Here is a 23271-nt window from a genome sequence, read left to right on the forward strand (position 1 = left end):
AAGCCATTATGTGTAGAATTTCACATGGAAACAACATCTTCCAAAGAGTCAGAATTACTCATATCACTAAATAAAAGCTTTGCTTTCAGGAAAATGAAGCCTTCCTGGTGAAAATTGGAGTTATTCCAAAACCTGGTGCAGCTGGACACTGTAATATCAAACTGTTACTCAAACAGGAGGAAACAGTGCATTTGTTGGAGACTATTTTCAGCAATACTAATACTAATACTAATACTAATACTAATACTAACACTAATACTAATACTAATACTAATACTAATACTAACACTAGTACTAATACTAATACTAATACTAATACTAGTACTAGTACTAACACTAATACTAACACTGATACTAACACTAGTACTAATACTAATACTAACACTAATACTAATACTAATACTGATACTAGTACTAATACTAATACTAATACTAACACTAATACTAACACTAGTACTAATACTAATACTAACACTAATACTAATACTAATACTCATTCTGTAGCTCATTTCAGAGAAGCATAATAACAACAATAATACCAATAGAAATATGACTAATAATAATAATAGCTGACATCTATCAGTCTGCAGCTGAAGGTCACCTGTCAGATGAGAAAGCACAAAACTCTGTGGAAGAAGCCAAGTTAGTAACATGCATTAATGGTAAATGAATACATACAGATAGAGAGGAGGAGGAGGAGAAAGGAGCCCAGTGCATCATGGGAAGTCCCCCGGGAATCTAGACCTGTAGCAGCATAACGAGGGGCTGGTCCAAGGCAAGCCTGGCCGGTCTCAACTATAAGCTTTATCAAACAGGAAAGTTTTAAGCCTACTGTTAAACATAGAGAGGGCGTCTGCCCCCCCGACCCACACTGCAGGTAAGCTGCAATCTGGAGCGCAGTGTTCTGGTGGAGTAACAGCTATTGTTGAGTAATAGGTGGCTCTGGCATCACAGAGGGCCTTCATGTATGTTTGTAACAGTCGATATTACACAGTGGTGATATAGTTTGTATGGCAGCGCCGTGTAATGAATGTTGTCTTGTTTGTGCGCAGCCATCGATGCAGCGGTCAGTCAGCGCTCCCTCACCTTAACCTCTATGTTGCTGCTGCTGAGCTTCACCTGTGAGCTGACGTGACCCGAGGCTGTGCTGCTCCACCACACACCACCACCCACACCTACCTGAGGAACCTGCTCCTTAATGACCCCTGGCAGTAGCTAAACATCCACCCAGCTGTTAGCAGCAGCACTCAGCCGCTGGAACACAAACGTTGCAGCGGGATTTCAACCCTGGGAGAGAGAACTACTGAATAAAGATAATAAAGAAACTGAACGAAGGGCCAGATGCTGTACAGCACCGTCACACTGTGAGCAACTTTGCTGATGGGTCACTCTACTCTGACTGATTATGAGTATTGACTGCATCATACGGAGGGAAATCTTGTCTTGTAGTGTCTGTGATGTCACTCAGGGTCCACACTAGATTCAGGGGGATAACGATATTGGAGAATGATAATCCTGATTGGCTGTAGGGTGGCCAATTAGCATAGCCAGCGCTCATGCTTAGACTTGATCAGGTGACAGACATGGGGCACTGCAAGATTCAATGTTATGTTATGGGCTGCTCAGAATAAATTGCAGAGCCATTAGGAAGAGACTGGCCAGGGTCATTATTCTGTGGGAGGTGGTGAGGGAGTTTTAGGGTTATTTGAGTTTTCAGAAATCAATTAATTTGGAAAAGAACATAGTAGTTTATTTCCTTGTGCAACACAGCTGCTCACCCGTAGCTCCAGAGAGACTTGGTTAGTTTGTTTGGGTCTCATGTTTGCCGTCCTTCCACAGAGTCCCTGAAGACCACAACAAAAGCTATTATTTCTGAAAATTATTCTGTGATACTAACAATTTCTTTCATTAATCTTTTTTATTCTTAGCCCATTCTGTCCCTTAGAGAGGGAGGGAGTGATCCTGCTTCAGTATCTGTAGACGTTATTATGCCTCCTGTAAAAGAGCTTTTTGTTGATGACACTGTGTTTCCTTGTTTAATGATGAGTACTTCACTGGGAATCTGAAATGTGTTACTGGAAATTATATATGTGTATATATCATTCAGTGTACAATTCTTAAATAATAATAATTTGTGTTTGATATGGTTTTTCCTTGTTACATCTAAACTCTCATGTAAAAAATCCAGAATCCATGAATTCAGGGGTTTCCCAACCGTGATCGGACTTAAATGCAGCAGAGAAGTATTCTGAGTTCTCTTCTTCTCTGGAGAGAAAGGTTTTAATAATAAACACGACAGGAAAACAAAACCTTTGTGTTCCATCTGGTGTTACCGGCAGCCACTGCAGGAACACTGAGATAGAGTCCTTTCAAAATTAATTCATATTTTTCAAAGTAAGGTACAGTATAGAAAGAAATACAGACATTTACACTAGTATCAAATATTTTCATACAGTCAAGTTAAAAAAACCCTGGATTCTACACCCATAGTGCACATCTACAACAGTACGTTTACCACGACAACAACCAGCAACATGTCCAAATCTCTCCCAGTTAGAACAGCGTGGTCTCAAGTCCTCTCTGGGTCAGTGATTGAGTTGGAGGCAGGTGACAGGCAGGTTGGTGAAGGATTAGTAATAAACGTTTGTTTGGCTGCTCTGTAAACAGCTGTTTTCTGACATGAAGCCGCTCAACCGTTGTTTGCTGTCCCCAGAATTCTGGGACATGTAGTATAAAACCCCATTTGCTGTTACCATGACTACCAGGACTGAAATCTTAAGGATTACAACTTTAAAAAAACAAGAGAAAAGAAGAAGCTGTTGTGGGTAACATGTCCTCGGCTCCTTTGATTTCAGATGTGATGTTGAGTCTATTTGAAATGTTTAGAAGTAAGCTGGTGAGTTCAGCACAGTCACTGAGGAAACTGATTGTTGAGCCAGTCAGGTGACACGCTCGCCTGTCATTGGCTGAGAGTTAAAGGCAGCTGCCACACCAGCAGTGTGTTTTCACTGGGGTCTGAGCAGGTGTCTGCTGAGGCTGTCTGTCCTATCCTGCGGTATCCTCTGCCTCCAGAGAAGATGGCTGTCGAGGTGACCTTGTTGCGCTTGGCCTCCCCCTCCTTCCCCAACTCCACGTGTCGTCCCCTCACCCATACATCAGGGTCCTCGTTCACTTCATAGATGGAGCCGTCCTCTGGGCTGTGCTCCAGGGAATCCGGGGCGGCTCTTGGGTTTCCCTGGTCCGACTGGGCTGTCAGCAGCTTCCCAGGCAGCTGGCAGGTGGAGTGGAGGCGGTACTGCAGCAGGAGACGCTTAGGCTTCTCCTTCCTCGGTGGAGGAGCCTCTGAGTCCTGGGGGGAGTTAGTCTGCTCCGTTCTCTGTCTTTCTCCATCTCCTCCCACATCACATTCACCTCCACCTCCTCCTTCTCCGTTAGTGCCCTCCTCGCTGCTGTTGAGGATGGAGTCCTGTCTGAGCACGTCGGAGGCCAGGGTGCTGGAAGCTGACACCAGGAACTCAACTGGACCACAGTGAGCATTCAGAGACGTCATCCCTTTACCTGAGTGAAACACAGTCCCAATGAATCAACACATGAGAAGAAGTAAATGATGTGTGTCATTATGCCGAGATCATATGGTACAGCTGTTGTGCCTCTCTATAAGATTTAGCATCTGCTCAAGTTCTAAATATATTATTTTATGACTATATTGGATCAACTAGCAGGTCTGGAAGGAGGCCTGTCTTTGAAACTCATATTATGGCTGATTGTGATTGAAAATGTTTTTAAAGGTTTTATCATAAATGCTAAACAGTTATTACATCGACTCCTCTCACCTGCAGAAGGTTTTAACATCAAGCAGTAGAACATCCAGTTCTATATTTATCCTGCTGTCAGGAACCAGCAGACACATTAATTAGTGTCGTATTAGAGGAGCAGAAACTGTTCGAACATATGAATCTATCAGAGCAGCGCTGCACTGTGACAGAAATAAAGAGGTAATGATTTGACAGGAAGTTAGATACTAAAAATGTCTTTCTAAAGCAAAGCATTTCATGACTAATATGAGATGTTATTACAGATGCTTCTATCTAGCAAATATCAGCATAACAAACAGTAATATATATACAGGCTGAAAATCCTGCTGATGTCATGGTCAAATACTCAAACAAAAAGTACACATGAGCTGCAATATGAACGTGAAATTACGACATCAAACATCAAATTAGTTCCAAAAACATTTGAAGGGGAGAGGTTTACAAAAAAGGTTTTATATCAAAATTCTCTCTCAAAATGTAACCCAAGTTTATAGTCTTAAAGGTATAAAAGATGCAGGAAAATATGTCACTTAAAGTTGCAATAAACAACATTCAGCCCCACTAGATGTCAGCAACTCTTTGCTATGTAAAGACATAACAGAGTAATGGCGTCCTGAGCAGAGAATGAAGTCACACTCCCTGTGTGTGTGTGTTGTAATCCGAGCTTCTCTGTTCTGTGTTTTGGTAGCAGGTCCGGCTGCACGTGCATGTTAGTGCATGTGAGTCCCTCCGTGTCCCCTGCCTCTGTTTGCAACATGGCGGCCATGTCACAAACTTTCTCAAATTACATCTAAACAGTACAATAAAATATGTAAAATAGGCAACGCAGCAACAGAATCTTGATCCATATTTGATCAGCACAGTTTGACAGTTTGATCTGAGTTTTGTGAGCTGTCAGTTCAGGGACCAATTTCTTTTTTTGCCCCAACTTTATTGAGTAAACAATATGCATATTTGTTTTGGTCTGAAATGCTGGTGCTAGTTTGACATCTATAAGGGCTGAATGTTGTATATTGCACCTTTACAAATATATTTCCTGTTTGGGTTATTTGTCTTAAGCTGAGAGCTGTTGGGGTTCAGTTCCCTGCTGGTAATACGTATGTAAGGTCGTCATTTCATGAAGGAATATAGAGCACACGCTCCATGTAAACAGAAAAAAGTACATGAAAGTAGTCATCAGCTCACATCATCCATCCACAGTGAGATTTTACCACATTTCTCTCACGACTGTCAACTTTCATCTCAGACTGACTAAAATGGTGTCAAAGGGCCTTCAGTGCTGACCTGTGATCATGGGGATCCCCTCCAGGGTGGGTACAGGGAAGGTGAGGATGATGCCCTGGCTGGTCCCCACCCACAGCAGGCCCTGGCAGATCAGCAAGCTGGAGACACAAACCTGACCTGGAATACATATAGACATGTAACCATCAACATGACCATCATTACTGCTGTTGCAACCTAATACAGTCCATGTTTCACAGCGGTACAGCCCTGATACAGGACCCTCATAAAAGCCTGGAAATGTAAGTCATTGAGCAGCTCAGGAAATCTGTTGAAAACAGAAGAACTCAGCACTTTGATTGGACAGTGTGGATTATTGTATTAAGGGAGCTACTTTGCTTGGTTAACAAAAAACAGACAAAAATGACAGTTGATAATTAAAATGTCTGGTGGTTGTATGTGTCTGTCAAAACATCAATTAAAAAAAAAGAAAAATGATTTCAGAATTGACTTGGTGAGAACAATGTTATCATAACTGACAGAGGTGATGTGCAAAATTACAAAATTATATTATAAAGTAACCAGAATTATCTTTTAAGCTCTGTGCCTTAATACACAACAATAAAGCCACTGTTGTCTTTTATTGAAAAAAAGAAAAAAGCTTTAACAATGACTGGACCATAAACACATTAATAAAAGACTCAAATCACACTCGACACTCTCCTGGGTGTTAACGTGCTGTTCGGTCTTGCCTGGTATCAGATGGGCTGTACGGGTGAAGATGTTGACTTCCTGCAGCTGTTCCAAGGTCTCTGTGTGAAACAGGTGAATGGAGGAACCGTGGGTGAAGGCCATCCAAACCCCCCCACCTGAATGAACCATGTGGCTGACCCTGCAGCCTGGATCAGAATGGGCTTCAAAGCACTGCAGTTCAGAGAGAGGCACAGATAGTCACAGTCTGTCAAGAGTACTTCATAGTCAAATATAACACAGTTTTCTCCCCAACCCCAGACCTCACAGTGCTCCTCAAGTAGTTGGATTTAACAAATAGTCAAATGTTCAGCAGTGGAAATCGACTCATTTAGACTTCTATAGGTTTCTTTAGTCGGACTTTGGATGTAATTATTTTTTCTTTTCATGAAATTCACCCAATGAATACCTTTTCCATTTGAGGACATGTTCAGAATTCAACAGTTTCACAAAGCCCAGGAGCAGTACAGAGGTCACATGCCGAATAAAAAGATGAGTGCAAAAACTCACATATACACTAGTGACTGAACAAAATAACACATTCCTCAATTCAACTAAATCTTCCAGCCTTGGCCTCAGAGACTAAGCTGCAGTCATTAGTGTGGAGGTGGAGGGAGAGGAGCTGCACTGCCTCTGGCAGTCTGTCAGCTCCAGAGACACACTCATCTGTCAGTCAAGCTCATACACAAGTGTTGGGGCCCTTGGGCACTCAGTGCAGCATCTCCCATGTACACCTGATGCCCAACATGAGTCTCTTCAGAGTGAGAGCACTGTGAGGAATTACAACTGACAGCTTGTGACTTCTGGCTGTGGTACGGTGAGAATATATTTCAACTATGATGGAGGCAGAAGAGGAAACGTAGTATAGACAGTGTACAACTCATGTGTGACCACATTCATGGTGATGAAAGGGCACTATACATAGGGACTGGAATATGAAATATTAGACTTGAAAAATAATTCATTTTAGTGAAGCCAAACACATTTTCAGCCTCTGTGAAAACTGGGTCAGCAGTAGTGTGCTGTCAGCCAGCAGCAATGAGTTTCTGGCTCATGGTGTTGCATGTTAATTTGATTCCAAACCAACATGATGCAGTATACAGGCTCTCTTGACTGAGTTATTTCATTATTTATAATTACTTATTAATTATTATTAATGTGAAACAGCGGTTTGTTCTTTGAAAGTAAAAGACCTAAATTGCCTACGTGAGCCAATCAGAATGAATCAACAGAGGCCGCACTAGTAAGTTAATCCCAGCCTGGCGGGCTGGTACGAGATGTGCTGTGGTTCTAGAGTAGAGACTGGAGGGGTACAAACTTCTCTTTATAGAGACCAAACCTGTATGTAACCGTTATTCTCTAAGTAGAGAGACCATCTCCAACTCAAGGTCACACAGAACTGTGACTAGTGAGTGTTGAGCACTCAGGTATCGCCATGCTGTGTGCAGGATTGTCTTTAAGTCAAACTCAAATAAAACATAGCTGCAATCGGGAACTGATATGTATATACATTTGAGTGAATATTGTACATTACATGTAGGATACACTTCCTGTGTCCAGTATGTGGTGCTAGACAACACCCACTAATTATACGTCATGTTGCTGTGTATCATGTGTAGACCACACCATGTAAATTTCATGTAAATCGGATGATGTTTGTCACTTAAGGCTGATTTTTTTGTTGTCAGTAGATGTGTTCAGGCCTGGAATCTTATCAAGCATGAGAAATATGGAGCAGATTGGACAATGTAAAGTGGAGTTACAACAACTTCCTGTTTCATGTTTTGGGTCAAATTGACCGATACGTCATGTCAAGGGTGTTCCATGAAATATAAAATGCTTTGTAATTTAACATTCTTTAGATATCACCTACTAAATTTGAAGTTGCTTGAGTTAATTATCTAGAAGGAGTTTATTAAAGTACAACGTCTGCAAATGTATTCACTTTGTCAAAAAATTGCACAGTAAATTCAAAATGGCTGACTTCCTGTTGGATTGAGGGTGTGGCTCCATGAGGCTTTTTTAAAAGTCTGGAGATGTTACATCTGTCTACCAAATTTTGTAAATCTACGTCAAATTTAATGGTGGCGGCTTTGATTTTGAAATTTTCTAGGGGGTGCCCTGAAGCCATTTTGCCACTCCCATGCCCAAAACCCATCTCAGATATCAAGTTATGCTACTTCTGATGCATTTGCAAAGTTTCGTGAGTTTTCGAGCTAGCACTTCAAAAATGCTAAAAGTAATTATGGGTGCAATAGAGCCGATGTGCCACGCTCAAGCTTCATCGCAATATCAAATCAAAATACTTAAATAAATACTTATTTACCAGTTCAAACATGGTTCCAAAGTTTTGTGAGTTTTTGTGCATTCTAAAGGTCTCAAACATGTGTTTATAAATTGAAAATTGACACACAAATCCAAGATGGCTGACTTCCTGTCTGACGAAAACATTTCAAAAAATATGTTTTATGTCCAGAATGATGAGAGCAATGAATCCACCAAATTTCATGAACATCAAAGCAACTTTATCCCAACATGGCCCTGCTTTTGGGGTCTACCTGTGGCTGATAAATGGTGTACCTGGGTGAGAGGGCTGGATCCTTGGATGACAGTGACTTGGTTTGCACAGCTAGCCCATACAGCGTCTTCAACAGTCAATAGATTGAAGACCGGCTCAGAACCCACAGACACCAGTCTGCATGAGTCCATGTCCCACTCTCTCTCTGAAAGGAGACACAGCACTTGGTTTACCACCCATTCACAACTCTGTGCTCAAGCAATTGTTACTGCAGTGTAATATTGTGAATTCTGCACCACAGTCTCTTCGCTCTGAAGGGACCAGTATACTATTTGTCAGATGGTTGAATCACTTCAGAAGCCCCCTCTCAGATAATAAGATATTCACACCCACTTCACACTGTGATTGGCCATCTGTGCAGAGGTGAGAAAGGAACCAGGGTTTGAACAGAACCATTTCAGTCACCTTTAATTTGAACAGCCAAGTGCAACACTATGGAAACATGTGCTGTTATCTCTGTATCTGAACAATGTCACATCTGCCCTCTCTCTATGTTGTGTCTGTGTTTCCCCTTACCTTAACCAGCACCTGACCTTATTCCTAACCCTAACCAGTCCTCTTCTGTGATGCTTAACCTGACCCCAACCAGTTACCTCTACTACACCTATCCATAGCCAAAACTTATTCCCTAACCCCAACCATGGAGGTGGTGCTACAGGAAGCACTATCCAATGGGAACAGACTTTGACACAAAACCAGCTTTTCACTCCGCCTTTGAGTGTAGCCATTCAGAACACTTTTGATTTTTGACATGGTAAGCATGTCGCACAAACCAGCACTGCGTCTGAATGTCCCTCAGTGAGCACTCACCTCCAGTAATTCTGTGGTACACAGCTACTTTGCCGTTGTCCAGCCCAGCAAAGAGGAAGGACAGCGAGTGTTTGAGGCAGAGAACTGGACGGCTGTCAGGATTCACCAAGGTCAGCAGGCACTGAACAGCTGTGTCCACACTGCTGTACACATGGATGCTGGGAAGACAAAGAGACAACAACAGCTAGCCTGGCGCAGTCCAAAGTTCAAAAATACAGCTGCCAACACCCCTAAAGGTCACTGATTGACATGTTGTATCTGGCTTGTTTAAAACAAACTGACTGACTGGACCAGATAAAAAGTCACTACCTGTGTCCTGTATGAGTTCATGTCTACAGACTGAGGAGCTGAGCAGGCAGAAACGACTTACCTGCCATCCTGCAGACCAACACAGATGATGTTTCCTATCTTGGCTGCAGTGTGGGCACTCTCCTCTGTGCTGTGACACGGCTCCTTCACGTACTCCACACACAGGACTGGAGCCCTCAGTGTGACACTCTTGACCAGGCGAGGACTGGCTCGGTTCAGGGAGAAGATCTCTATATGGCCATGGTTGGAGCTGCCTCCTCCACCAGCAACCTGATCAACATGGAACAAAAAAGGGGACCAAGCATATCTCAGGATGGATTCAAAGAGCAGGCAGATAAAACTCCTACTTGTAGAGTTTTACTGTATGTGATTATATCCTTTGTCTTTTTGGTAAAATGAGACAATGTCAGTAAAATTTTGCAATAGGTTTAAAGATCCAGTGAAACAATCAAAATATTTTCCAGGTTCTAATTCTTTGTCACTGTCTTAATTGTTCTGCTACCTTTTGGTGTACATGAAATACATGTTAAAATGTTTTTTGTGAGTGTTTTTATATCACAATCCCTCTATTTTAACAACAACCACATTGCATCAGTTTTCATGTTAAGTATGGTGTGCCTTGAGGGTCAATTTTGGGACCAATTTACCAATATTTTTTCTATACATGCTTCCCCTAAGGCACATCATTCATAGACACAGTGTCTCTTTTCATTGTTATGCTGATGACACACAGATGTACCTCCCTGTTAGGCCTACTGACTCTGGCATGTTGAGTTGCCTAAACGACTGCCTACGTGATGTCAAAATCTGGACGTCAAAACATTTTCTTCAGCTGAACTCTGGATCAGAGAACCAGAGATCCTTGTCAGTTTGAATGAGGACACAGACACAGAGAATTTTACATGCCTTTATCTCATCCCTTTTTATTGCAACAGCCTTTTTATTGGCCTCAACCAAAAAACTCAAGACTGACTCCAGACTGTACAGAACTCAGCTGCCAAGAGATGTGATCACATCACTCCTGTTTTAGCCTCTTTACACTGGCTCCTAGTTTGTTGTTTTCTTTTGTTCATTTTCTTTTCACTTATCTTACATTATTGGAATTCATTTTATCTGTTATATAAAATTGTATAATTAGTTGATCTTAATCTGCTGCCTTGTGTGAAAAACTAAGTTTCATAAATAAATTGGGTTTTGCTCCATAAATAAACACTGTTATAATTGTTGTATTATTTTCTCTTTTAAAACATTAAAATATTAATGTATAAATAATGCAATGTAATTAATGTTAAATATTTAATAAACTAATATAAAATATTTAAATACACTGAACTCAGGGGCGTACACATACATTTATCCAATCAAATGTGATTAGAGCACAGCACTTGACCTTGTTAGCTTGTTGGTAGCTAGCAGAGCAATATCTGAAAGTGTGTGTTTGAAGATGGAAAAATACTTTGTTTAGATGTCCAAAGGTACATGGTTATGGTCTAAGGATTTTAAAAGTAATATTATGTTTCAAGTATGTTTCTACTTCCAGTAGAATTCATTTCTACAGGAAGTTGAATTCTAGTAGCATCACATTAGTCAAACTACATTTAAAATGTGGCAAAACCTTAAATACTCAATCTGTGATAAAAAGTTAATTTAAATTCAAGGTCACAGTCAGTCGCAGCATAGGCCATGCTGTATAATACTTACCTGTCAGTACAATAGTTGTTCTTTGTTAACACAAAAGGCAATAAATTAGTGAGCTGTGCTGAGCTGATAATCATTCCAAACCATAGATGGAAAAAATCATGGATGAAGAAAAGACTCATCTGCTTTTAAACATGCAACTACTTTACAGTAACATAACCATCATCTACTGTCATTTTACAGTGTAGTTTAGGATGAGGTTACACGTTGCTTTTAAATTCATTTGAACGATGTAAATGTTCATCCTCCTTCATTTAAACTTGATGTTTTGAAAAAGTGACAGCTCTGTATCACAAAATATATAAATTTATAACAATCTACAGTTCAGTTCAGTGCACTCACCCAGAGGTAACCCTGTGGTAAACGTGTACTGGCAGTGCAGAAACCCAGCAGGCTGGACTGAGATGGACTGTGAAGAGCTGCCTCCAGCTACACAAACAGAAACAGAAAGAGACATGTTTCATTTACTGCAGGACTCCTGGACAGAGACGATTAAACACTAAAATACAGGCAGTACTTCCCCACATGTACAGTAAAAGGCAGATCAGATGTGCTTTTTCATCCACCATAAAAGGAACTAAATAGTTTCTGACAGACGGACTGATTACGTCTTTACATCTGTACAGACGAAAACTCAATATCCTACAGCTCTCTGTGGACCACAAAAAGTTACTTATCTTTATTGATAAATAGATAATAAATTCACTTTTCACATAGAGCAGGTCTGGACTGTACTCTTTACTTTTACATAAATTAATATTTCAATAAATAAATAAATACATAAATAAAAGCCAAAATAAATTAATAAATGTTTTAATTAATTTGTAAAACAATATATACATTTAAATACAAATACAGGTAAAAGCTGAAACAAAAATAAATAAATAATTGAATGAAAAACTAAATAAATGCTGTTCATTTATCAAGTTTATGAAATTTATCATGTTTATCTCTTCATATCTACAAATCTACATTTTTTTCCACATTTCTGTGTGTTTGTGAGGTCGGACCAACCTCACTGCAGAAATATATGAAAAATGAACAATAACATACAAATTAACTGTAAAATTATTATGATATGATATCATGTGATTCATTTATGTCTCAATTAATAACATGTATTTATTTATTCAGTCAGTTCTGCATTTGATTATTTATTTCTGTATTAATTTCAGCATTTATTTACATATGTATTCTTTTGTAACTGAATTCATATTTCTTATTCTGCATTTATTTTAGCCTTAATTTATGTATTTCTGTATCTGTTCATCAGTTACAATATCTACTTATTTATTTCTATATTTATTTGTATTTTTTTATGTATTCTTTTTTATTAATTAATTGATTTATTTATTTCAGTATTTCAGCATATTATTTATTTATTTATTTATTTATTTATTTATTTATTTATTTATTTATTTGTTTGTTGGTTTATTTGTCATTTTTGGTCTTTTAGCTCCCTAAACGTTACAATATTTAACATTGGCGCAGCTTCTGGACAACAAGCAGAGACCATAACTCTGGTTCCATGTTGAAAATACATTTTCAACATTTGTGATGGTTTCAATGGTTTCATCATCTTCTAATAAATTCATTTTTATGTGTAATTGCTGCAGCCTCGTCTGCCTTCAGCCTTAAATATCAGTTCTTCATAGATCCATGAAGCTCACAGCTGTGTCTGCGGCTAAAACGAGACACAAGCAGGATTTATGGCTGCTCAGTGGCTGCACATCTGTAAATGCAATGTCTGTTGTCAGTCGCTGCGAAAATCAGCCACATATTTTGTGTCCTTTCTAAATATTTGTTTCAGTAACTGACAGCTGCTCTTACCTTCAGTGTGTGTGTTTTGGAGGAGAAAACAGGAAGTTTGCAGGTCAACAGTGGACAACTAAATGGAGCGATGGTCTTTCCATCTTCTTCAGCACATTCCCAGCCTGGAGTGTTTTCCTGCCCTGTGCAGACAAATCATACACACATTTAGAGCCTCATTCAATCACAGGCTGAAGAGTGCTTTACCATAACTATATAGACTTCCACTGACTGGTCATATCTTAAACGGTTCTGTGTTATAATCATATCTTCAACAGTGATCAAGGACAACAAACAACAATTAATTGAAAATAGTGGTGTGTTTATCTTTTTTTCTTTTTCACTTTAATCATTAAAGGTCCAACAACTGCAGGGATGATAAACTGTTCTCAAGGTCTACAGCAGCTGGTTTTTAGATGTATGACGGGTCCATGCAGGGATCATTGAACAGGTCTATGGGTGCAGGTCCAGTGAACCAGGAGGTCAAGGGGCCCCTGGGTCACAGAATCTGTGGGATGGTTGGTGTAATCAGTCACAGGGCTCAGTCAAAACCTCTTTTTTTTCACATAAACAAATATTTATGAGAAGGCTCCCATAAAGTGGATCATTAAAGAGCAGTGACCATGAGACACAGTGAGTAGACCACTGGACACAGTGGTACAGGATCAGTGCTCTGTGATGGAGACACTGGTGGATATTTACAAACTACTATAAGGGTTGCAAAACTAATTTAATTCAGCGGTGTATTTACTGAGACTACAAACATAAATGAGCTGAAGTGCAGCTGAATAACATACGATATCAGGACGTTTCGCTGTTTGTTGGACTGGAGCAGAAAAGACAAAAACTTGCTTACTTGCTGTACTTGCTTAAACAAATACAACTAAAATATACTGATGAAAAACAAGGATCAATCAAAAATGCTGTAATGAATTTTCACCTTTTTTATTAGGAATATTTGTAATATGATGGCTTCATCGCTACCATCTCATGGTTTATCGCTCTAGCATTTACAGATTATTGGCTATTAACTATTGTCCTAAATATATAAAGACATTTATTAAACTTTGAACATTCAACATTCATATAAATGTAATTTCATTTTTATACACATATTCACCTGGTGAATATGTCAAAGACAGGAAATATGTATGTTTACTATTAGACGTTACTTCAGTCTGACATTAAACACACAAACACAATGACAACATCTCTGCTGACTATAGTTCATATGATCAATGTGACACTAGAGACTTTCATCGTATTTTTCAAGTGCATCAGTCATCGTTATCTTGTAGCTTGTGGATGATAAAGATGAAAACCTTTTCACAACTTCATAACTAATTTCAACAACTCTGTCAGCTACACTCAGAAACAAACATGATGTCATGAGTATGTTGTCACGCTGGAAGTAGCTTTTGGAAATCCACCTGGAGAGTAGCTGAAGCCTGGAACCCTAGTTTTCAAGTGTGCAAACAGGTTGCTTGTTTTGCCGTTACACAACTTTTGTAAATATTGTAAAGTGTTTTCCTCTGAACAGTGTCTGTTTTTTAAAGCCAAACCATCTGACGAGGCATCCTCCTCGTGGGTGTCAGCGCTGGTTCTTGCCTCAGACTGCATCTCGGTTTACCGCATAACAACCGTAGATGATTGACATGGTTTCTACATTATGTTGCCTTTTATTTTTACTTTTATATATATATATATGTTCAGTTTAGATTACTAATCCTGCTGTACATTTGCTGTTAATATTTTGTTTAGCAAACTGAATTATGTAATGACAAGATACTGTTTGACATGAATCAACACTGGTAAATGAGGTGTACCAGTCCAGCCTGAGGAACTTTGGGATCTTAAAGCGTGTATTTATCCTGCAAGAAGAACGTCAGGAAATAAAATATCCCAATGTTGTCAGCTCAACAAAATACTCATAATTTATTCAACAATGATTGAATAAATTATGAAAAGTCTGTGGGGGATTTTTGGTAAAACTTTCAAACTTCTTGCTTAGACTATTTCTGTAAACAGAATATCACAGCCTACTACAGGAAGTATTACTGGCTGCTTCAATCATATCACACTGGACTGGAGCTGCTGTGACCTACAAGTCCAGAATATTAATCAGGGTAAAGGTAAAGCTGTGCGAAAAATAACACACCGTTGTTTTGTTTCTCTTGATCTGAGATCTCTGATAAAGTACATTTAATTTATTTCATTTGTGTTTTTCTCTCCTGTTTTCCAGAGGTGACATTTCAGATGCAGTTTCCTGCTGCAGTGATCAGTCTGTGCTGATAAATCAGATGCAGCTGCTATTTGTGTACATTTCTATTCCCTCCTCCATTGTTCTGTGGCTCTAAGCAGGAACGCCTTGAAGTATATAATACAAAGACCAAACACACAATTTTCAGCTGAGCTGATTTTCTTCCATTTTACTGGCATGAAACTTTGATGCTGTCCTTTCACAAATAAGAGCTGATGTAATATCAGCTGATCTGCCGACAGGCAAACCATGCAATATCAACGTTTTTTAAGCCAAATCTACACAAACGTGCAGCATAGCTAAGCTACCAAATCTATCTATCTATCTATCTATCTATCTATCTATCTATCTATCTATCAAACGTAATAACTACTGATGCAAAATAAAAGAAATCAGCTGGCCAATATAAGGCTCAGCTCCACTGCACATTCAGCCTGACACTTCTTATATCATTTTTATGCAAACGCATTAACTCGAGTTTTCATCAAACATCTTGGTAGACAGAATATGTCCAGAGGCTGCTGCTGGTTTCCACTATGCTAAGAATAAAACTCTGGTTTTAGTAGATATACTGTAGGAGTGTTGGACTCACTCTGAGCGATCTTGGCGAGGTGAAGCCGGTTCACCCAGGAGATCTTACTGAGGGGGTTGGGAGTGTTGAAGACCACCATGATGCTCACTGGACGACCAGACCTGGAAGACAAATGTATAGTAGATATGAAACCATGTGAACATGTTGAAGTACATACAAAATATGGTTACATGTCTGCCTGCACAACCCAGTCTCAGCAAAATTCAATCAGTTCATGTACGTGGACACGACTTTTCCATTTTTTTGTGTCAGTCAGCGCGACTTTCAAACGGATGTATTTCAACTGGAAGCAGTCGAGAAGCTGTATTCATTTCTCTCATTTGTTATTCATTTTTCAACTATAACCACTACATTACTTAGTGTCCTTGATAACTCAACAATACAAAAGGTAATAATAATAATACAACAACAATTTTTCACAACAAAGTGGTGTAATAATTGTCATACAAAGAAGTAAAACAATAAAAAGTAATCATATTAATTTTCAGAGATATTTAAACATTTGCAACAGTTAACGGGCCTGAAACTCTCCCAGCTGATCAGTTTATCAGTACAAACAAATAACTGCGTCTACGGGACTGTGTAGCTACATGATGAAGCTTTAGTCAACTACGAGCCCCAAACTGCATTGCCTCAAGAAATCAGCCAATCACAAAGCTTCAAATTCTGTTTACTGCAGTTTATGGCTGATCGAGTTTATTATACATACACACATTATTTTCTTTACATTTCAATGTACAGTACAGATTGTAACCACCAGTCTGCAGTTCTATATAATGTTATACTGAATATAGGTTATGTTACAGCTTTAGCTGGCGTCTTCACCATATTAACAGTCACTGAGGATCATGGGTAGGCTAATGTAGCTGTTTCTACTATCGTCCAAAACTGACAAAAAAAACTTGATTTCTCAGAATCAAAAGGTGAAATAACTGAAATGGATGGCCATAACTTTTCATATTGTTAAGTTATGTTAAAGATATTAAAATCAACAGTGAAGACAGTTTTCATACGTAACGCATCCTCTCCGGTCCGCTCACCAGACTGGTAAAATAAGACTAAAGAAATAAAACATCTTGTGATTAAATGTTGAGTAATGCAGCGGTTATACAGTCATATCCATATACATGAATTGATAGATTAAATTTTGTGACTATTTCATGAACTATTGTGAGACTGGGTTGGTCTGCAGCTGACCCTCGCTGTCTAGAATCACTCCCGACACTCACTTGTCAGGTTTTCCTGGGACAGACAGACGCAGGCGACACTTGTTGGCGTTCTGGATCTCCTCCTCCTTGAGACGGATGAGCCTCTGCAGAGCCAGACACCAGTCCTGAGACACTGTGGTGTTCAGATTCTGACACAGAGACAAGAGAGGAAAGATGAACCAGTCAGATCATGTGTTGCTTTATTAAGATCCTGATAAGATTCAGCCATCCTGAGCAGTAAACAGCAGCCTTTAGTGCAGAACCAGTTTACATACCCAAACCACTGTACTGTATCAACTGGATACACTGTTGGTTTGTTCTCAACCTGTCTGATCGTCTTCCATTCCAATAGAATTCATTTAATAATTTAATTTTTGCTCTGGACACCTTCATATATTTCATACACTTCATTTCTTTGTGCATAGCACAGACCAGATTTCCTTTATACTGTCAATATTTCATTTCAAGTTTATGTCCCATTTCACAACTATTACAATTCCTTTCTAATAGAATTTAGAGTTTAGATCTGCATTGATCCTGGACGACGGCTACATCTTGACTGAGTGATTGATCTGGTTGTGCCTCTTTCCCTCCTGTTGACTGAACCACTGCTATGTCCTCTGAGAATACAGGTAATCATTCAGACTCCAAAACGATGTATAAATCTTATTGATGTAGAGTATCTTATGACTCCTAGAAAGAAAGGGTCAGCTCCTGAACATAGCCCATGTTCTGGATCAAAAAGCATGACCAGGGGGTTGTCTACCTTTATACAAGAGAAGACGATGAAATGTTTGTATATGGAACAACGCCTCACATCCGTTTTTTTGCCAAAGACTGGGATCATTTCAGAAACAAAATCTGTAAAGAGCTGAGCAATTCATCAGGTCTGTACAAAGCACAACAGGATGGATCAGTTCCTGGAGAGACTGATCATGTAGAAACAGACATAGATGTGTACGACCCTGAATTCTACATCTTTTTCAGACAGTGCATAGACAATACTGTTATTCAAAATACACGAAAGGGTGACGTGACGAGGATACCAAGAGACAAATCCTGCACAGTGTACCTTATACTGAAAGCAGTAATCATTATTACCTGGTAGGTTCCACTGAGTGTCCCCACCAGCAGTGAGACCTCCTCCACCACAGCCAGGTCATGCTGCAGCTCCTCCAGCTCCTGGTACAGTCTGGGAGGACCCAGGAATACTTTACCTAAATCACAGGGAGTCACCCTTTACCAATGTGACACACACCTGATCAATATAATCAACAAGTGGTGGATAGATTGAGTAGGACAGAAAGAGACAAGACTGAACTAGATGTAAAGGACACAAAGGAGCCTGACTGTGCTGCAGAGTTCAATACTGTGATCAGTTACAAGGAAGCATTAGTGCTGACACTATTAGTCAACTAGTCGGTAAATTTGATAGACAGAAAACTAATCAATGGGTAAACTAATCATTTAGAGGCTCATTTTAAAAGTCTGGGGAAAAAAACAGAAGCCCTTACTTTACAGACATGGAAATATGACTTTACCATAGAAAAGACAAAGACTGAAGATAACAATAAAACAAAGCATTATTTTTGAGGCTTTTTGCATTTATGTGACAGTCAGTGCAGAGCGACAGGAAGCATGTGGAGAGAGGGATATGACAAACCGTGGACACTGGTTATGTGGCATGCGTCTTAACCAACAGGCCCCTGGGGGCCCCATTGTTTGTTTTTTAAGATTTTTGGGGGGCAATTTAGCTTTTTGACAGTCAACAGTGTAGAGAGGACACATGGGAGAGAGAAAGTGTGCATGCTAATTCTCTTAATTGCATCCACGTTTCCCACACTTGTGTTTTTTCCTTGCATCTTAGTCCCTCCCACTGAAGATGTGAGAGAGGAAACCAGGAAACATGATTTTAGAGAGATGAGACGTTCCTCTGAAGCTCTGTAGTTGCTGTACTGTAGAGTTTATATTTGCACATATATGCACCGTCCAAATAATAATAAAGGTGCAGTGTTACCACTGCTGGATGAGTGTTGTTTCCTCCTCTTTCCTCCTCAAACACCTGCACATCAATAAAAACCTGCATTCTGTCTTTACATTGTGTACAGATCAGTCCTGCTCAGACACTGAATGCAAATGAACCATTTCTACTGGCAGAATGCCTTTTTTAAATTCAATGTATTCATTATTTTATTTAGTTATTATTTGCATCTGCATTTGATATCTTAATTGTAAATACATTATAATAATCCACGTTATGATTAGAATGTCATATAAACTGTAGAAATCATTCATTAAACCAAATGTTTTAGGGAAAGAGGAAATCATGTAACTCAAATTGAACTTCTACCCGTCACTCAGGGATTCCCAGACTCATATGTGACTGAATGGAAAAGACAATAACTTATTAAAATGTGTTTCTTCCTGTCTCTTTGCTCCTGTCTCCCTGAACACAGATCCTCTGTTTTTAACTGGATGGTGAATCAGAAAACAAATCAAATATAAAATCTGGGAGTAATACACTTGAGCTGAATCTGTTATTTGTCTGTACCCTCTGGTATAAAACTGCAGTGATGTTGTGATGTATCAGATCAGTCTGATCAGCTGTACAGTCATCACACATCAGTGTGTTGGCAGGATGGTGTTGTGTATCCTCGTTAATGGCTCCTCAGTGATCTCTCCTCGCTCCTCAGAGCACTAATAAACACAGTGGAACAGCCTTCATGAAGGTGGACCAGAATGATTTCTGGGTCAAGTGAGGATTGGGAATCGGCATGTACCCCGAGAGAGAGAGGGGTGCACAACATGCAAGAGAGGACCCTGGCTGGACCTGAACCGGGCACATTGCAATTATATATTTATTGATTTCATAAGCTGTGAGTGTTTGTATTTACTGTACTGCACATGCGTGGCAGCTGTTGACAGGCTGGATGTTGAGTGGTGGATGTACCAGTGGTGCTGAAGGTGGAGCTGCGGCGTCTGACTGTGACTACACTGTCCTTGCTCTGCAGACTGTCCTGTCCCACCTCCACCACCTGAGTCTGCAGCAGAGGAGTACACCACTTCATCGTGTACTTAGGACCAACAGGAACCAGGGTGCTGATGTCAGGGGGACCCCTGGTGGACAAACACATTATGGATGTTTAGTGATGGAGGTGACAAAATACCCTCTGACTGGTTGACGTCTGACCTGGTGCCACCAGTTATGATGTCATGTTGGTGTAGTGATGTGATATATGATCTGGAGTATGCACAGCGTGTTTTATTTTGAAAATTGAGCAGATGCCCTATGCCGTTCCTGTGTCTGACTTACTGCCCGGCTCGATCTGCTCTGTGTAGCTTGACGTGGCTTCTGTCAAAAATAGACTAAGTGTTAGGAATGTGCAGAGAGCTCAGTATTTGTATTTGTATCTGTATTTGTTGAGGCAGCAAAGTTATTTGTATTTGTATTTGAATAAAAGTGGAAAGAGGCTTAAAAATCCTGTTTTTGTTTTTATTATGCTGTTAATTTTAGAAAATTAAAGTGTTATAATAAGTGTTCATGAATAAACTACCTTATGAAGGAGGTCCCCACACCAGGTCTCAAACTGGAGTCTCCCAGATCATAGATGACTGCGCTGACTACTGAGCTAAAACTTTACTCATCACCTCATTGCAGACAGACCTCTACCTATTTATACACCCATAACACAGAGACAGCACAGCGTGTAACGTGCAGAGAAAACTTCAAAGGTGATTATTGATTTGCACTTTTCATTTATTGCCTAATTTTTACAACCTAACTTTGTGGAAAGGAGAAGAGGAACAACAGGTTATGGAGAGTCCCTTGAGAGCACTTCACATGTCAGTATCTCAGCTTTATCTCTGGGGAACACCCCCAACTCTGGGAGTGATGTCCAAATTAGGAAATGTGCATCATGTAGCAGGTGGATGTGATTCCCCTCGTTGAGACCTGCTGATAGATGTGTATCCCAGTCTAAAAATATTTCATTTTAGACAAATAAATATGTAAATAACCAGAGATGAATAAATAATCTTAAATGTTTAAAAAGTATTCAATTAAAACCAGTTAAGTTGAATGTTTAATACAGTTAATAGTGAATTAAAAACGCTTATAGGCAGATGAATAAATCTTTGTCATTGTGTTGAAGTTCATGCAGTTCAAGAACAACAACTGTCATGTACGTCTAATAGACTGAGGACCAGGAAACAGTCCTTGGACTCTATGGACGAGTTGATGTCTCCCGCTCAGCTTTCACTTAGTCTGGACTTTTATAATTGGTTTAAATATTTGTTTTCATTAACTAAATTCATTATTTGCATTTAAAGTACTGTGTGTGTGTCATATTCACATTTCATTAAGGTGTGATTTGAGTTTTAAAAACAGGGAATAGTAATTAAAAAACATAATTCTTAGTGGGATTTAAAATGAGTGATTCCTACTATACATTCCTGCTAAGTGGAGGCACCATCATTTATTTGTAATTCATAGTTAGGTTAAAAAGTTTAAAAGCTGGTAGTTTCATTTCTGTTACACAGGTTAAGACAGCCGGCCACAGTACTACAACACTTGTTAGACAGATACTAACTGAATAGCTACATGGGACGGATGCTACAGACGTAACGGCGGAGCAGAGGAGAGAGACTGAGACAGAAACATAACCAGCCTGCATGCTGGTATTTGACATGGTTTCTTTTTCCTCCCGAAAACAAATCATTTTTAAAATATTTGTATGAAACAAATATTTGTAAAAACCCAGTATTTGTACTTTGCCGAATAATGTATTAGGGTACACCCCTACTAGATGTGTATTTTTAATGGAGCAGAGCAAGAGAGGACACTTCTGAAATGTACTGCAGTGCGTCTGGTGGGATCACAAGCATCCATCAGCTCTAGCAGCTGCGTCACAGCCAGAACATGACGCAGACGGGCCCGGTGGAATCAAGCCGTTAACTGCTTAAAACCAGTTTTGATTGGACTGTAGGTAAGAAAACAAGCATATTTTGCTAAAATGTTTGACTGTTCCTTCAAATGTCAACTAAAACCCAAATTACACACTTTTAGCTAAAACTATTACAATTGTAATGGAGATAACAAGAGAAAGATTTGAGCTAAAACAGAGCAGCTTCAGGGTCTGCGAGGTACTCACTTCAGGTTGACATTAGCACAGATCAGGGTGTCATTGAGGAGGAAGATCTTTCTCTCCTTTGACTTGAGAATTTGACCTTTTTCATCATGAACAACTTCAGTCAGCAGTTCACACTGGATCAGCTGCCTCTGCTGCGAGTTCAACAACTGGAAGGACAAAGAGGACAATGTCTCACTGAAAGCATGTTAATCAGTAAATGAAGATCTGTGGAGTCTTATTAGTTCCTTTATATATGAAGACACTTCAACAATCTCAGACCAAAGCATCACACTGACTCAGATGTTTCATGAATACATCATGCATGTGTCACCTTGTTGAGGTTGCGGTCTCCCACGCTGTGTGCCAGCTGCTGGATCTCAGCTTCCTGGTCGGCCAGACGTTTCTGCTCGTTGAGTTTCTTAGCCAGTGTCTCCAGCTCAGTGAGAGCCAGCTGCAGGGGCAGCCGGTCAGTGTGGGACTTTGGTGTGCTCTTCAACATGTCCTGATGCCAGGAGACAAAGTGTTAGAAAAAAAGTCCACCAAAAATATACCCCCACTCCCCCCACCTGAATGATGACGACTTCAGGGTATTGCTAGAGGTAGTTTTAATGGGAGTAATGGATTCTCATGAAACTACAATGAAGTCCGTCTTCTTAAAGAGTAACTTCACACCAGGCTGAGCAGCAGTGTTTCTCTGTTTAGTTTTCATCTGTTTCACTTCTGATCGCAGCCAGTATCCCTGAGGTCTGAACTACGAAGCAAGTTCAACACACCCAGGATATCTTTTTGTTATCTGGCTTCACTGAACCTAACATTGTCCGTCCAGATAACCAGAACTATGAAGCTGGTAATCAACCAGCTCAGTCAACCCACGGTTTTCCTGTCCAGCTACGAACCATGAATGAAGAACTTCATGACATGAGATGAAACAAACCAAGAACCTGCAGAAAACTTCTGTTTAAGAGACAGCAAAAAGTCACATTCAACCATTGAAATGTAAACGAGCCTGTAATCATCAACAGAATAAGAAGATGTAGAAACACTAGAAATAATTTCCACATATTAAAAGTAGGCTACGGATTAAAATACATG

The 23271-nt window shown here is 39.7% G+C and overlaps 2 protein-coding genes across 5 annotated transcripts in view; one reads left to right on the forward strand and one right to left on the reverse strand.

The window, feature by feature from the left end:
* igsf21b (immunoglobin superfamily, member 21b) overlaps positions 1 to 2309 on the forward strand; it is a 30688-nt gene extending 28379 nt beyond the window's left edge. The window contains exon 10 of the mRNA XM_067591169.1: positions 1053 to 2309. Coding sequence (XP_067447270.1) covers positions 1053 to 1135 — 83 coding nt within the window. The 3' untranslated portion in view covers positions 1136 to 2309. The remainder of the gene's footprint in view (positions 1 to 1052) is intronic.
* Positions 2171 to 23271, reverse strand: part of arhgef10lb (Rho guanine nucleotide exchange factor (GEF) 10-like b) — a 39168-nt gene continuing 18067 nt past the window's right edge. For 2 of the 4 annotated variants that reach the window (XM_067591166.1, XM_067591165.1), the window contains exons 8-21: positions 22511 to 22681; positions 22201 to 22346; positions 20001 to 20167; positions 18152 to 18267; positions 17072 to 17199; positions 15843 to 15943; positions 13012 to 13133; positions 11524 to 11610; positions 9545 to 9753; positions 9175 to 9332; positions 8367 to 8509; positions 5789 to 5960; positions 5100 to 5216; positions 2171 to 3558 (exon numbers count right to left, since the gene is read on the reverse strand). In XM_067591166.1, the coding sequence (XP_067447267.1) occupies positions 2960 to 3558; positions 5100 to 5216; positions 5789 to 5960; positions 8367 to 8509; positions 9175 to 9332; positions 9545 to 9753; positions 11524 to 11610; positions 13012 to 13133; positions 15843 to 15943; positions 17072 to 17199; positions 18152 to 18267; positions 20001 to 20167; positions 22201 to 22346; positions 22511 to 22681 (2436 nt within the window). In that variant the 3' untranslated portion in view covers positions 2171 to 2959. The remainder of the gene's footprint in view (positions 3559 to 5099; positions 5217 to 5788; positions 5961 to 8366; positions 8510 to 9174; positions 9333 to 9544; positions 9754 to 11523; positions 11611 to 13011; positions 13134 to 15842; positions 15944 to 17071; positions 17200 to 18151; positions 18268 to 20000; positions 20168 to 22200; positions 22347 to 22510; positions 22682 to 23271) is intronic. The other 2 variants (XM_067591167.1, XM_067591168.1) reach the window with 2 other exon arrangements.

Source organism: Thunnus thynnus, chromosome 6, assembly GCF_963924715.1.
Source record: "Thunnus thynnus chromosome 6, fThuThy2.1, whole genome shotgun sequence".
NCBI classification, from domain to species: Eukaryota; Metazoa; Chordata; class Actinopteri; order Scombriformes; family Scombridae; genus Thunnus; species Thunnus thynnus.